Genomic DNA, 16,041 nt, shown 5'->3' with positions numbered 1-16,041 from the left:
GAGTTCATTCTCAACCAGACTAAGCAAGTTAGCAAGCTCAATAGAAGTACTTATTCCACATTCATGATATTCTAGTCTGTTGTGCATATTCAAATGCTATGCATTTCAACTAATGGAACACCTGAACCACTCACAGAAAAAAGAAAAGATTAGGGCTTGCTCCAACACTGGCTCCTGCTTCAGTGAGGACGGTCCTATATATCACTGTGCATTTTGAATTATAGTTGTCATCTTAAGCAATTTTTGTCCAATAATCAAGAAAATTTAATCTATGAATTTACTTTTTTTGACACAGTGTACTTTGAACATTAAATTTTATTTTCCAGGAAATATGAAATAACATAGTTAAGCGGTGTGTGTGTGACAGATTTATAGCTCAGGGTAAAAGCTGACAGCAGTCAGGATGATATGGAAGTGGGGGACTGAAAAGTAGCTAAGTGATTCCTATAATAATCCAGTAAAAAATAAACTTGGCTAGAACCCCCCAAAACATTTAGAGATTAACAGGTTAAGAACATCCAAAACTGAATATAGACAAGCCAAGCAAATATCTTAAATATTATGATTTATTAAGTTTAAAGAAATAAAGCTAAATAACCTTAAACAAATAGAAGTTACAAGGAATACAGTGATAAACTGAGTTGTAACATTTTTAGATGATTTACAAAGGCCATTTTCATCTGTATTAATTTTAAAGAAGTATTAGCAAAATGCAACATGGGAATACTTAAAAGTAACATATTAAATCTACCAAATTTCTTAATTTATGTAAAATGTTAAGTTTTCCCCCCCGTGGTCACCCAATAAGAATACCTCTAATCAACTTTTTATAACTAGCTAACATATATTCATATAACACCAGCTACTTGTATTAGCCTGAAAAAAGTAAGCAATAGCCAAAAATAATCACCATGCATTTACAGAACTGTTGGTATACTATTTGCTGTGCAGTCCACTAATATTTATTGAGCTCCTATTTTCCAGGACCAAAAACATAATTGCTACCTTATAGATTTGTCAAAGCTGTCCCTCAAGATAATAGCATTTTTTATATAAAAGAAAATGTCGTTTGCCAACCTAATTTAAAAAAAACACTAATCATATTTATAGAAACTTGCTCAATACCATAAATAGTAACATATTTAATTATACTAACTGCCAATTTGAAGAGATCACTGATTTTTCATTGTTACCACTGTTTTTGCTTTTATATTTTTTCTTAAATTCATATGAATATATGCAGTATTTTTTGTTTATATCTCATCACTGATTTTTCCTACTTCTCTCCTGATGGTCATCATGACATATCTATAATTTCTTTCATATAAATTTTAATAAAATATTCATAAATGGGAATTTATAGTATTAAGTATTACTCTATTATTCTGGAATTTAAAAAATAACACAAGCACACATTTTAAAAAGCTATACATATTAAATAGATACAAACTGATTTCTAAAATATAGTAATATATATTTAAAAAATGAACCTCATTGAAATTTTTGGTTTATAAATTATAATCTTAAATATAGGATGTGAAGAAGTTTAAATGACTATGTATAATTATGGTCAACCTCATATAAGGTACTGAAATACACATTCTTTTAAGTTTAAAGTGCCTTTCCTAAGAACTGGACTAATGGTAGTTCCTCATTTTAGTTCAACTGGAATCAAATTATAAAAGGAATATTTTCCTTTTGTTATTATGGATAACTTTAGCCAAAAGGTCAAACAGCATAGAATTCCACAAATATTGAGGATAATTCAATCGTTAATAATTTCAAATTCTGGCCCACACCCAGTATTATGTAAGTACAGATTACCTTATAGAAAAGTTGTTCTAGTAAAAGTATCTGACTGGAACAGGAAGGAACTATAAGGGAACAGACTTCATTAGAGATCTCATAAGTGCCCTTATTCTACAGGTTAGAGACTGAGGCTCAATCTTGATAAGTAACTTGCCTAAGTCATATGCCAACGATAGAACCAGGCCTGATCCTTTTATTCTGGGCTTTTTCCCCCCTTTCATTTTATTTATTTATTTTTACCATATCCGTGTTCTCTCATCTTAGGACAAACTCATATTACTTATTCACTATATTTTAACTCTAATTTGGAAATGACCCAGTAATAGAACTTTTTATCTACAGTGCAACAACACTCTAGTTTTTCTAAAAAAAAAAATGAGCACTATAAGAACAGGACACAGTTCATAATGTTACGGCACTTTTTGACCTTCGTTAAGCAGAGAAATTTATGCAGGAAAAAGTTCACTTTACATATAATCTGGTTTGGCTGCAAAATGCTTACATGAAAGTCATAGCTTTGAGATGCCTTTATATCATAGTAACTTCATATGTTGTGAAATGGTTTTCTATAATCTTGACATTTTCTTCAGAGAGCCAGTTCTCCTGTTTTAGCTGCCTTATAAGAGCTTCCAAAGACTTCAATCTCCCTAGAGTCTGTTGCTCTTGTAGCTCAAGAAGAGTAATCTTTGAATGTAGTTTACAGACTTTCTGCCAAAGATGCTCCTTATTTATATCCTGTCTGCAGTAAGAATGTTCAAGTTGTAAGACTCCTGTCTCATAGTCTAGCTCCTTACAGGAGTCTTCACTGTCTGTGTCTTCCATTTCTACAGTTTCTTTTTGGACAGGCATAAAAGAATTAATTGTAGGTTTGGAACTCTCTGTGGGTACATAAATGGCAATGACAGATTCTTTATTTGGGTTTAATTCATCAACCGTTTGGGTAATTGTGCTGAGTAAGAATGAATTTTCCTGTGCTGACTTAATTTCCACTGAATTATTTATAATGTTTGGATTAGCAAGATGATTGGTAGTTATTTCAAGCACTTCTTGGGTTTCCAAAGACTGCTGAATACTTTCTGAATGTGAAGTTGTCAAAGTAATAGTTGTCGAATTTAGATTCTCAAAAGATGTGTGAAAACCACCTATGTCTTGGTTAATTGATGTTTCCAGTGTAGATTCTGGTTTTCCAGTGTCTTCCAGTTTAACTAGATTAAGAGTTAATATGTTATTGTGTATACTTCCTGCTTTTGGAGCTGGTGGCTTCACCAACGCAGATGAATGTAGTGATTCTGCATGTTCAGGGAGGACTCCTGTATTAACTGTATTTTTCTTTGGCTCTTTTGATGCAAATGATTCTTGTGACTTGGCTTTCAGGCACACATCTTTCTCATACTCTATTTTTTTCTTCTGCCAGTTGTTTTTGGAAGGGTCTTTTTCCTAGAAAATAATATTTTCAAATATTATTTTTATATATTTTTAGTATATACTAAATACAGTGGGGCCTTGACTTACGAGTTTAATTCGTTCCGTGATGGAGCTCATAACTCAAATTACTCGTATGTCAAATCACTGCTGCGCCAACTAGCGGTGGGGTATCTGAAGCTGACTCGTAACCCGAATTTTTTTGAGCTTGCAACTCAAAGCAAAAAATCGGCCGAGAGATGGCTCGGCTCGTATCTCAAAAAAACTCGTTAGTCAGGACACTCGTAAGTCAAGGCCCCACTGTATACTAAAATATATTTTTAGTATACTTTCAAATACTAAAAAAGATGTCCTTATTAGGCTTGTTCTCTTATTAGTCAGTGTTGAATACTTAATTACAACTTTAAGCAGTATATTGGCCAAGCAAGTTTATTCAGTTAAAAAAAATTCTAACTATATAATTCAAGTAGACTTTCAAGTGTTTTTTAAAAAGCATTTAGCATCCTCAATATATGATGGAAACATTTCAGATCACTCAAAGACCAGTAAAAATATCTTAGATCATTAACTTATGAGTTAATGACTTACGTCTGCTATTTATTTTGCTCCTCTTAAGCTATGCTTCACAATGGTTTAAAGTTTTAAAAGTTTATCATGTTTAGTAAAAGCATCAATTAATTTTCTTTTGCTCAAGTATCCGTTTCCCCAGCACTTATCTTTCTTTCCTTCTCCTGCCTTCCACCTAATTACCTGCCACTCTGCAATCCACCCCCCTGTTCAGCTTTCTCCCCTCTTGCCCCGCCTCCAATACCTGACTGTCTTCAGGCAAAGAAAATATTGTTGGAATTGCAGTTTGTTTCAAATATCGAATCCCCCATCTGATGTCAAGAGAGTCAGGAGTGAAATGGTCACTACACAGGAACTGGTATTTACTGGGCATCCAAGAATCTCGTTTCATGTTCTTTAACCATTTTTCAAGTCTTTCTTTGTCATGTAGAGGAAACCTGAAATTAAAAAAGGAAAATTTTGCTATATTTTTACAATTTTGCCAGATTCCAGGCCTGCGTGTATAGGTAATCTATGCATCAAGTGCTGCAAGAGCAAGACAACCAAACTCAAACATAAGAGCACCTTCGTGACAATTACACCACATCAGCTCTGCAGCGAAGAAGACGAAGATGGAAGATGTGCAGGCAGAGCTTTGTCTGAGCAGAAGGGCTGGTAAAACAAAGCTCAGAGTTCCTTCAAATAAACACATGTCTCCCAACAACAAAAAAAATCTATTCATATTTTCTGTGAATTATGTTCTACTTTTATTTTGTTGTGTAGTTTGCCTAGAACTAGGAAAGAGCTTTGTATAAACTACAAAGTCCTATTCAAATGTATTTCATACTAATACTACAAATGAAACAATTTCTTGTCTATAATGTTTAAAAATATTAAGCTTTAGGCTCTTATTTATGTTTATATATATATATATGTACATATGTGTATATATATAAAAGCCAAACGACCAGTTATGACAAGCACTGTAGCTGGCCAACTGGCCCTATGGGGGCGGGGCCGTCCAGCCAACCTCCTGTGGCCCCTCCCAATAGCCGGCCCACCAGTGCAGGTATTCATGCATCAGTGCAGGTATTCATGCATGGGGCCTCTAGGGTATATGTATGTGTGTGTGTGTGTGTGTGTGTGTGTGTGTGTGTGTAAATATATTTTTATTGATTTCAGAGAGAGGAAGGGAGAGGGAGAGATAGAAACATCAACGATGAGAGAGAATCACTGATCAGCTGCCTCCTGCACGCTCCCTACTGGGGATTGAGCCAGTAACCCCGGCATGTGCCCTGACCAGGAATCAAACCTTGACCTCTTGATTCACAGGTTGAAGCTCAATCACTGAGCCACACCAGCTGGGCTATGTTAATATTTTTAAAACAAGGAGAAGTTAACTCAAATGGTTTAGCTGACAATAAAATGAACACCAAGTCTTTTAAGATACTAATATTCCATTCTCTTTACCAGAATCACCCTCAATTCTATCCGCATGTAATATAGTCCAAAATTCCTAGGCTTCCTATAACCAATGAACTGGGACCTCTAAAATTCAAGTTCTGAAAGAGAAAATGACACAAGAAAAGAACAAAACATGTCCTTGAGAAAAGACAGACTCAGATCTATTTTATAATATGAAACGAATGAAACAGAAAAGACAGAGAAAGTTGATAGCTCTTTATATGTGTACTGACAGTGGCCTTACTTTAGAGTAAGCTCTGGCAGACGGCAATGTTTTTTATAAGCAAAACTAGACTAACGGCAGACTTTTACAGAAAACTTTTCCTTGCCAGTCTAAATAGGTAAATGAATTTGGATTAAACTGTATTAAACACTTAACAGTCATTTATTTTTCTTTCAATGATTTTACAAGAACACATCCCAAGACACATATTACATAATAATCTCCTTTTAAAAAATAGTAACAACATAAGGTTTTTCATACAAAAAGCAGGGCTCTCCATCCCCCCAATCCCAATAATGTGCCTTAGGCGTTGTCATTCCCGAACAGGGAGCTTCAGGCCTGAAGTAAAACAGGCTTCAGAAAATAAGTGTGTGTGTGTGTGTGTGTGGGGGGGGGGGGGCTCGGATTGAAGAGAGGCAGCCGGGTTAGAGCTAAAGTGAACTATTTTCAAACACAGGAAAAAAGGAAACAGAATATTCTAAATATGTTGCTTTCCATTTGAGCATGAAGTGCGTGCCCAGTGCTGATTTATCCCTTTACACATTAAGTGTTGGGATCCAGCCCCAGCAGGTCCAGGGGTTCCCAAAGGTGTGGACGGAGTTGGTGAAGAAGGAATGACACAGAGACAGCATTCAGTTGATCAGCTGCCTAGCCAGGTTCTACCTTTATTCTCCTGTTACATCTGTATTTATACCAGTTGAGTTTAATCCTATCCATTCTATTCCAAAGGTTAGGGCGTTTGTTATCGCCATTCCAAGGTCACTACTCTATTGTTCTGTTAAGCTACAAGGAAGTAACTGAAGGAGATTATCCTAAATAAAGATTATTTAGCTTAAGCGTGATTGTTTGTAGTTAAAGTGATTAACTCCCTGCCTGGCACTTAAGGGGTTTTGCTGATTTATTCCCTTCCTTAGTCCTGTTAATCCCTAACTCCAGGGAAAAATCCCCACCTGGGGAAACAACCTTTCTCAGAGAGGTGACCTTGGTTAAAACACATAGCGCTAAGAAGGGGAGCAAACATATTAAGAACAGTATGCCATATACACCAGGTACCTTGAAACATATGCTGTGCAGATGTTTATTCCCTGCAGCAACTGTGTCAAGCAGCAAGGATGGACTGGCTTCCGGCAATTAAGTGTGAATTAGGAACTATTACAGCCCCAGTCCCTTTACAGATGAGCGATCATAAGCCCAGTGGGTTGAAATCATTCGCTGGTTAGTGGGGCCAGGATCCGAATCTATCAAGTGTGGACTCCACAAACTAGGACACAAGACTGCCTTCCGGTTCTTCCGAAGAATGAGGACGGACTTGCATGGAAATATCTGGTGGCCCCCACCCCCTCCGTCCGGAAAGGCCCCGTTTCCTTGGGGAAGGTGGCATTAAAGGACACCCATGACCCAGCTCGCGGCCAGTAAAGGACCTGGAGTGCCCCCTCCCGGTGGGCAGGTGTGAGGTCCATGCAATGGGTCCGGGAGGCGGGGCACCGCTCTGAGAACCGCCTGGCAGACCTGTCTGTTTCCAGGGCGCTGTCAACACCCCAACAGGCCCCTGTCCCCGTAGCGGGCCCGGCGTCCTGGCCCAGCGAGAGCGCGTCCAGATAGAGCTCGAGCCTTCACGCCCCGCTCCCGCAGGGCCAGGCCGCGCCCCGGAACACCCGGAACCCCTACCCCAAACGCCCTAACCCCGCGGCCCCAAGGCAAGGCTGACACTTCTGCTCTAGGGACTACTCACGGGTAAAAACTCAGCTTGCGGTCCTTACTGTTCCGTCCCCGCCGGTTCTTACAGCAAATCGCTGCGCAATAGCGAGGCATCGCTCCGGCGCGGCCCGCGAGTAAGACCCGGCGGACTCGGGCACAGGTGGGCCCTCCTCCTCAACCCCAGGCCGCCCGCGCCACCGCGCCTGCGCGCGGACTGGGTAGAGGAAGACACCGCCCACGGCGAGTCACTTCCGCTTCTGCGGGCTTCAGCACCGCCCCCTCGGGGGGGTGGATCCGGAAGTGACGCATAGGCTGAACAGCAACAACAGTTTTCCACGTGCGCGTAGGGCGCCACGGTCACGTGGGGCGGCAGGAGCCAATGGGGGAGCGTTTCGTGTAGGTCTTAGGAGGTGGGACGCCTGCTGCGCGCCAGTCGGGAGCCGGCGGAGAGGGAACGGGGTGGCGGTGAAGGCAGGAGGGCGAGGTAGGTGTCCCAGCGGCCGCGGGGCGCGCGCCGGCTCCGGGGGGACTCCGGTCCGAGTGAGGGGCTGGGCCGAGCCTCTGTGCGAAGCCCGTCGCAGCCGCAGCCGCCGGGGGGCGCGGGGTTTGGCGCGTCCCGGGGCTTGGAGCGGCCTTTGTGGGATGACGGCCTCCTCGTCCCCCGCGGTGGCCGGAGGGCTCGGGGCGGCCTGGGGTCCTTGAGGGAGGTTATGGGGAGGAGGGGGCGGTCGAACCGCTGAGGAGTGCGCGTCGCTTTGGGGCGTCGGACTGCTCGTCCGGGGAAGGGAGCCGGGGCGGCGGTCTGCCCGGAGGCGGCGCCCGGACGGGCGGGGCATGGGTCGGCGCCTCTGGCGGAGGCTGCACCGTCCCACCCTGCGGGCCGCCGCCTCCGGTACCGGGCCCGGGCTGCCGTCGGGCGGGTCCCTCTCGGGCATGGAAGTCGGTGCGATGCAGAAGTCCGGCTCCTAAAAAGGGTTAGACATTCGGTGGCGACGGGAATGGCGTTTGTTACGCCTACACTGTGCTTCCTGCGGCCGGGACCCCCCGCAGAGCCGCGGCCTCGGCCGTGTCCTCTAAGCCTCGGAGTTCGTGCTTGACCCCTGGGTGCCCGTGGCCGTGACTGGGGGCGGGGAGCAGGGTTCCACCTGCTCATCACGCCCCGCGAGGGCCGCGGGGGAGGAGGGCAGGCGTCTCCCCGAACCCCGGTGTCTTTCGTCAGCCGCGGATGTCATCATCGGTTGTCGGGGACCCCTGGGCTGCGCAGCCCTCCTCCCTCGTGACGTCTGCACCCGCGAGGCCTGGGAGCTGAGTCTCCCCTAAGGTTAGGGGACTGCCTGCCCGGCCGCCGGGAAGCTCCCAGCAGCCTCCGCCGGAACCTCAGGGTCTGCATTCTGCTCACTGCGGGGGGGCCCCCGACGTGTTGACCGTGTTTAATCCTGGGGACCCGGCAGCTGGGAAAATGCCTGCCTTCCCCGCGTCGCCGCCCCGGCCTTGCTGTGCGGCTGAGAGTCGGTGTTGGCAGCCCGGGGTTCCCCAGGGAAGTGCGGGCCGAGAGCTTCGCGGCCGGTAATGCACCACTTTTCCCTTTTCCCTGAAGCTGAACTACTGTTCTCACTCCCTTAGAGCATGAATTCCTGAAGCTTGAGGTCCTTTTAAAGGATATTGTCCGGATTGCCCATCTTTTCCCACAACAGTAACTGGGAAAAGTCAGTTGTGGGGTATTTCTGTGTCTGTGTGTGGCCTGCTCTGTTAGGGGACAGGCAGACACATGTTTTTCTCAATCGGCCGCATCGCATTTGCTCTGGAGGAGGTGACAGCCGAGGCCAGGGCAGGGGAGCCCGCATAAGGGAAGGAACGGGGTCAGGGGCAGGCTGCCCTGTGCCCTACAAGTTTATCGGGTTTCTCTTGGAAGAAAGTGTTAGGATGAGCTCCAGGTTAACGTTGTCTTTCTTTTCTCTTTCAGGATATTGGAAATGGCTACTCCCCAGTCGGTTTTCACTTTTGCCATCTGCATTTTAATGATAACGGAATTAATTCTGGCCTCCAAAAGCTACTATGATATCTTAGGTTTGCCAAAATCGGCATCGGAGCGCCAAATCAAGAAGGCCTTTCACAAATTGGCCATGAAGTACCATCCTGACAAAAATAAGAGCCCTGATGCGGAAGCAAAGTTCAGGGAGATTGCAGAAGGTAAGTCGGTGCCTGGCTCCGAGGCCTCACGAGTGTTTACAGTAAAGGAGCCATAGCTAAGGAGGGTGTCTGTATTGAAGAGGGAGATGGGAGGGGGGTGGGAGCTACATTTCAACATAGCGGATAACTGATTCCTGAATGGGGGATAAAATGGTGGTATTTTTTTATTGGCATACAGATCTAAATGTGTTGAAAATTGATTTTATTATTTGTAAAATTGCTTATTGTTTCTGTGTCAAAAGGAATTTTTGCTACCCAATACTTATAAACTAACTTATGAAACAATGTTTAAGTATGGAGATTAAATACAAAAAAATATTAGATGTAAAAAATTTAAATAGACTGAAATGCCTTGGTATTTTTTTTTTTGCCTTCCTTGATCTATATTACAAAGCCAGATTTGTCTTTAAAGGAACAGTATGAAACAAATTTTTACTTAAGACCAGTTCTAAAATAAATTGCATCTCCTGAACATTCAGTAATTAATGGGGGGAGATAACTGAGTAAGGAGTTGGAGTTAAATATTTACTTTACCACGGAAGTGAAAAATCTGATTCCTCTTAATTCGTTATATTTGACCATCAAATTCTTTAATAGAAGTAATGATTTTACCCAAATAATATGAAGAATAACTGTGATTGTTGCCCCCATTTATTTGTAGCTATGGTAGCATTCATTTAACAAATATTTATTGGATATTTACTAGGAGCATGCATTGTGCTAATTGCTTATAGTATGCAATGAACAAGACAAAGTCCTGCCTTTTGTAACTTTAACTGTATTCTTTTTTTAATATATTTTTTATTGTTGATAGTATTACAGGTATCCCCTATTTCTCCCCCCCACCCCAGCGCCCGCCCCCCCAGGTCTTCACCACCATATTGCCCCTGTCCATGGGGTATGCATATAAGTCCTTCGGTTTCTCTCTTCTTGTCCCCCAACCCCACATCAAGGTATATCAGTCTGTTCCATGCCTTCCTGCCTCGGGTCTCATATCGTTGGTCATTTATTCTTATTTTTGTATACTTTGGTTTTACTTATGTGAAAGCCTCTAAAATAGAGTTGAATGTACTTATTGAAGAGGTATGTAATCTTGTTACTAAAGTATCTTTATTTCTTTCAGCCTATGAAACACTGTCAGATGCTAATAGGCGAAAAGAGTATGACTCTCTTGGACACAGTGCTTTCACTAATGGCAAAGGACAAAGGGGCAGTGGAAGTCCTTTCGAGCAGTCATTTAACTTCAATTTCGATGACTTATTCAAAGACTTTGGTTTCTTTGGTCAAAACCAAAACACTCGGTCTAAGAAGCACTTTGAAAATCACTTCCAGACACGCCAGGATGGCTCTAGTAGACAGAGGCATCACTTCCAGGAGTTTTCTTTCGGAGGGGGACTGTTTGATGACGTGTTTGAAGACATGGAGAAGATGTTCTCTTTCAGTGGCTTCGACCCCACTGGCCGGCACCCTGAGAATAGATTCCATGGATCTAGCAAGCACTGCAGGACTGTCACTCAGCGCAGAGGAAACATGGTCACTACATACACTGACTGTTCAGGGCAGTAGTTCATGTTCTTGGTTCTCACAAAGCCCAGCTAGTTGACTGTTCTTCAATATCTATGATGCAAAACAGTTTTCTGTGAACTGTTTTGACAAGTGCATGATTTCACTTAACTTGATACAGCTGTTAAATATATTTAAATTGTTTTTGACAAATTAACGTTCAGTTAGTAGAGAAATTGTTAATTATTAATTTCTCTGATTAGTAAAGGGTCTTGGAAAAGAAAACAGAGATGTAATTTTGCCTGGTCTTTTTTCTCCACCTGTGGCCAGTTTTATTACCAGGAAAGGAATGAGTTTGCCTGATTTATATTTAAAGGTTAAACTCTTAAATTTATTTTAGATTTAAGTTGTATGAACTTGAATGATTTTTGCAGTGAAACCTTTGCTAACTTGAAATTGCATGCCCTGTAGCATGGCTGACGTGAGTTGCTGAGTGTACGTGGAACTGGACAGTGAGTCGTTAAGTGAGAGCAGTGCCTTGGTAAACTTCCACTGAACGCTTCGGAAGGCGTGGTTTAGTATTTACCACGGGGCCATTGGAGTAAAGGAAATGATTGTGCTGCTCGTAGTCACTTGTGCTGAAAAAAGTTGGGAAGTTGTGAAATATTGCCAAGAGATTGTTACGTGTTTGGCCCCTGGCTAATGATTTTGTAAGGTTGGAATCATAGCTACTTCACATATCTTTTCACATTTCTTTCTTAATTGTTGGCTCTCTATGTCTTAATACGGATTTATGTTTTTCTGTATGTGTGTTTCCTCTTCTTTGCATTCATCTTTATCTAGGAATTGACTAATACCTCATTCTGTTCATAAAAACAGTAATTTCTGCTCAACCTTATTATGTGCAATATTTTTAAATTCTAAGAAATGTGTGCTTTTGTTTTCAGATAGACTTATTTCTTTAGTTCCGCACTTTCCCACATTATACTCCGTATGAGTATTAATCCTATGGATACATTTTAAAAGTAGTAAATGTCTCATACAATGTGTGTGAGTGAGAGAAATACAATATTTACAATATATAATGTTCTCTGGTGTCATTTCTTTGTTAAAAGTTTACTCTGCAATTCTGAAGGTATGCTTACGCTGATCACAAACCATATTCCAGAAGTTATCTTGCTTTCTTTCATCTTCCCTCACATATTTTGGTAGTTGGAAGATTTTGTGAATTATATTTTTGGTGTATTTTGCTTGCTAGGAACCAGGTATTCATGCCATTGAGTCATTCCTCTTTAGACCAGGCGGGGAAAAAGCAGAGGCTTTGCATAAAACTCCACTTGGTAATGATCATTGAAGGTCAGTTTATATTTACATACTTGAATTTCCTGGAAATTAAGTTGATGTGTTTGATAATAAGAAAATAGCCATACCTTGAATTTTGGTCTGAGGATTCTTTGTAGCCTATCAAACAAAATAAGTGAGGGGGATTAACTTTAAGGATTATTTTTATACTGTTAGCATCTGTTCCCTTTTCTCCAGGACCTGATAGTCTTCCTTTTTTCCCCATTTTGAACATTTATATGAACCCCCCACTCTTTTTTTTTTTTTTTTAACCCCCTTTTGGCTCTGCAAAGGTGATCACAGGAACCTTTCATCTGTTGCCAGTTGGTCAGAACACAGGTAACACTGTGGGCTTGCCATTGGCACTGAAGCAGAGCATCCGAAGTGAGTTGGATTGTAGGACAGCCGGGACCTGGAGCATCACCTTGTGGGTGGGGGAACCTCTCCCCCAACACATGGGAAATTTGGGTCCCAGAATACTGTTTCAGTGGGCTGCTGTAAGCTCCCAACATGCTAATCTATATCTTGAATCTAGTAGAAGTACTAAGTTTTATTTGTCAAATTTACTGGACTGTGGAACCATTTGCACTGAGTACCCTTAGCCATATCCAAGTGTACAAAAGTAAAAGTGTGATACGGGCAAAAGATCAAATTTATTCGAAGAGTGATCTGAAGAGAGTTATGGTACATGTGTATAGTATTGCCTTGCTTTTCTTTGTTATGAACATGCAGCTCCAGATTAAAGCTGGATCATAAAAATAGGATACTTATGATTAAGAGCACGCACATGGTGATGAATGCATCCTAGGGAGCAAGAGCAGGAAAGCCCTTATTCCCAGAGTGTTCATCGACTTCTCCGTGTTGGTTTGCCACCTGGAAAATACATAAAAATTATGACTGTAGAAAGCCAGTCTTGGGGAAGTTAGAGACGCCACCTAGATGGATAAAGAAAAGTACAAAGATAAACGCATCCCACTCAGTCGTAGCTGGCCGTCTTTCTTCATTGAGGAAACAAGTCATCTGGGAAGAACTCCCCAAGCTTCCCGCCACCCTCGGGTCGCAGCCCCGTTCCCTCTGCTTTTGCAGGCGTTCCTACCGTGAACACGGCACATTCCCACCTCAGGCCAGCCCCTCCACTGTGCCCTGGTCACGTCAACTCCAGAAATTCAAATCAGTGCCCAGCAATGCCTCCCCCTCCTCTCACCAAGGGTTCACTTCCTGTCCAATCATTCCCTCCAGCAAACCACCCTTTGCTCCGTCTCCCACATTGAAAGCATGTTCTCTTGACTTCACATTCCCGTCCAATTGCTGTTTCATTGCTCACCATTGTAGCAAAATTTCCCCAAGGAGTTTCCATTCCCACCCCTCCACCGAATCTCCTCATGGTTCTGGAAGAGCTCCACTGTAAAATCAATGTCAAGTAACAAGTACATTGGCCATTTCTCAGGCCTCATCCCTCACACAGTTCAACACTCTTCTGGAATTTTCTTCACGCGGCTCTCAGAACAGCAGCTGCTGCTTTTTCTCGTCCCCGATGGCTGCTCCTTTTCAGTCTCATTTGTTGATCTCTCCTCCTCTTTCATCTTCTCAGTGCAGGTTCTTTCCTCCCCTCCACTTCCTTCTTCCCTCTCCTTTTCCCTTTCCCCCCTTTCCTGTCTTATGTGGTTCCTGCTGTATAAAAATGCAGAAACCTTAAATTCAGTTTCATTTCACATGGAAGCACAGTAGTAACTGGGCTAAGGGCCTTTGACGTTGGTCCCTGGCCACATTTTTGCCAGCCCAGCCTTTTTTCTTTTCCCAGTTTCTCTGTGTAGTGACGTGAAGGTGTAGACTGCACACTCAGACATTTATTTTTACTTGTTGACTGTGTCTGAGATGGTCACATGCTATTTTCCTATGCCTTAACCTATTTTCCACATTAAAGCATAACATAGCTCTAGCCGGGTGCTCAGTGTTAGAGCATCAGCCCAAGGACTGAAGGGTCTTGGGTTCGATTCTAGTCCAGGGCATGATCCCCATGCCCGGGTGGGGTGTGCATGGGAGGTAACCAATTGATGTGTCTCTCTCTCTCATTGATGTTTCGCTCTCTGTCTCTCCCCTCCCTTTCACTCTCTCTAAAAATCAATGGAAAAAAATATCCTCAGATGAGGATTAACAAAAAAACAAATAGAACCCCCCCCCCAACATACAGTCTTTGTAGTCTTTAGTGCTGCTATTATTTTTAATTAAAAAAATCATTTGAGAAAAAAAAATCACTTGGTATATATATCTGTTGAGTTGTAGTTTAAGATGTAGTATTTGTTTTAATTATGTGGATTAAAAAATATATTGCCCAAAGTTAAAAAGGCTTTTTTCAAAATGGTTAATTCTTCATTTTTTTCCCACTGTTACTAGTAAAGAGGAAAAAAAATGACCTTCCTTTCCATTTAGTTTCGCTGCTTCATTAGCATTTGTGACAGCAGAAGCTGGAAATTTACAAATGTCTGCAGTTGTTTGCATTGTGGTAGGGAATACAACGTTGTTAATATCTATTACTGGGCCAGAAACAAATATGATTGTCAAGCATGATTTAGCTGGCATAGAGCTTTGGGACAGCTGCCAAAAGTAACGGAGGGTGGAGGACGGTTTCACATCGAACATTTGCAAATAGCCTTTGCCACGCCCGCCCCTCCGCTTCCCCACTAGGTGGAGGCTGGGCTTTGCTTTATCGCCGTGGACTGCCCGGGCCCTGCAACATGGTGTCCAATGAACACTGTGCAGTTTCTCTCTCCTCCGTGTCCCATGGCTCTGTGTCTGTCGCTGGCCATCGCTGTGCCCCGTGCATGGAGCGTGTTGTCAAACACACAGGGTGTGTAGGTGCCATGGCTGGAGGGAATTAGCCCTTTTCATGAACTTACCTATTTGCTAAAGTATGTTCAGAAACTTCCGCAGCTGCGGTCCACAGTTGAGCAATGAAAGACAGATAAAATGAGCATTTCCTGGCTGAGGAGGACCGAAGGAAGTGGCGAAGGGAGCATCACTAGCAATGTTCATTGCTAATCCTTAGCAGTTACCCTTAGCACCTCGCAAACAATTCAGCCTCCCTGCGCTCTGGTGGGGCAGGTACCAGTGATGTGTCCAGATGAGGAAACTTTCCTTAAATGGCTGAGAAGCAAATCACTGAGGGGGTCTACCTAAGCCTTTGACTTTTCAGGGCCCTGGGGTGGGGACACGTGGTGACTAACATACCTTTACTCCTCCTCCGCCTTCCCTTCCCTCAATAAAAAGGCTGCTTGAAATTTCAAGGACAATTTTGAAACATCCCCCTTTCCCCCTCGTTTTGCCCCGGCCCCGTGAAGAATTCAGAAAGCAAGGAACATCTATTGCTGTCATTAAAAAGTGAAAACAGAAGCTATTTGTAGCGGAAAAACATCCCATGAATGTGATTTCCTGGTGGTGGGTGGATTGACATGTTCAAAGCAGGGATGCCGGTTGCCATGGGCACCGATTCCACTTGCTCCGCTGGCTGCTCTCACTGGGCTGCTGCTGGAGGAGTGGCATCCAGCCAGGAATCACTGTGCGGATAGATTTGTAATTTTTATGCAGTACCTTCTCTTTATAGATCCGTGCAGGTAACAGCTGCAAACTGTGTCTGTCCCTTTAAGGGCAGCATTTCCCCCAATCTCTCAGGAACATAAGCTGCAGGAGGAGGCGGGGGTGCCTCTTCTCTGTTCTGAAGCATCTCATCCGTAACCGGCTGTAAATAAATATTTGGCCGAGATGGGGGCCGGCGGGCTGGATGGCTGGTTAGCGTGCACCCGCTGCCAGGGTTCAGCTCTATGGGCAGGGAGGTTGGAGAGAGAAGT

At 43.1% G+C, this 16,041-nt stretch overlaps 2 protein-coding genes across 2 annotated transcripts; one reads left to right on the top strand and one right to left on the bottom strand.

Moving 5' to 3' along the window:
• Positions 1-548: 548 nt before the first annotated feature.
• THAP5 (THAP domain containing 5) lies at positions 549-7,374 on the bottom strand. Its single transcript, XM_006085320.3, has 3 exons — positions 7,197-7,374; positions 4,043-4,235; positions 549-3,246 (listed from the first exon to the last, which is right to left on the bottom strand). The coding sequence occupies exons 1-3, from the start codon at positions 7,274-7,276 to the stop codon at positions 2,338-2,340; spliced, it is 1,182 nt and encodes a 393-aa protein (XP_006085382.1). The 5' UTR covers positions 7,277-7,374; the 3' UTR covers positions 549-2,337.
• A 181-nt stretch (positions 7,375-7,555) lies between these two features.
• DNAJB9 (DnaJ heat shock protein family (Hsp40) member B9) lies at positions 7,556-11,937 on the top strand. The gene is made up of 3 exons (XM_006085319.3): positions 7,556-7,646; positions 9,126-9,352; positions 10,476-11,937. Exons 2-3 carry the CDS (start codon positions 9,136-9,138, stop codon positions 10,916-10,918), a joined length of 660 nt encoding a protein of 219 aa, XP_006085381.1. The 5' UTR covers positions 7,556-7,646; positions 9,126-9,135; the 3' UTR covers positions 10,919-11,937.
• The last annotated feature ends 4,104 nt before the right edge of the window (positions 11,938-16,041 follow it).

The sequence above is a fragment of the Myotis lucifugus genome, unplaced genomic scaffold (genome assembly GCF_000147115.1).
Source record: "Myotis lucifugus unplaced genomic scaffold, Myoluc2.0 scaffold_18, whole genome shotgun sequence".
NCBI lineage: Eukaryota > Metazoa > Chordata > Mammalia > Chiroptera > Vespertilionidae > Myotis > Myotis lucifugus.
The sequence above is the reverse complement of the archived record's forward strand: the minus strand, read 5'-3'. Positions and strand labels throughout refer to the sequence as shown.

Excerpts from the sequence above, each read along its gene's own strand:
- THAP5 (XM_006085320.3), bottom strand. The coding sequence starts at position 7,276 with ATGCCTCGCTATTGCGCAGCGATTTGCTGTAAGAACCGGCGGGGACGG. Across the intron at positions 4,236-7,196 it reads CGCAAGCTGAGTTTTTACCC|GTTTCCTCTACATGACAAAG; the intron begins GTGAGTAGTCCC and ends TTTTAATTTCAG. Across the intron at positions 3,247-4,042 it reads CTTTGCCTGAAGACAGTCAG|GAAAAAGACCCTTCCAAAAA; the intron begins GTATTGGAGGCG and ends ATTATTTTCTAG.
- DNAJB9 (XM_006085319.3), top strand. The coding sequence starts at position 9,136 with ATGGCTACTCCCCAGTCGGTTTTCACTTTTGCCATCTGCATTTTAATG. Across the intron at positions 9,353-10,475 it reads GTTCAGGGAGATTGCAGAAG|CCTATGAAACACTGTCAGAT; the intron begins GTAAGTCGGTGC and ends TATTTCTTTCAG.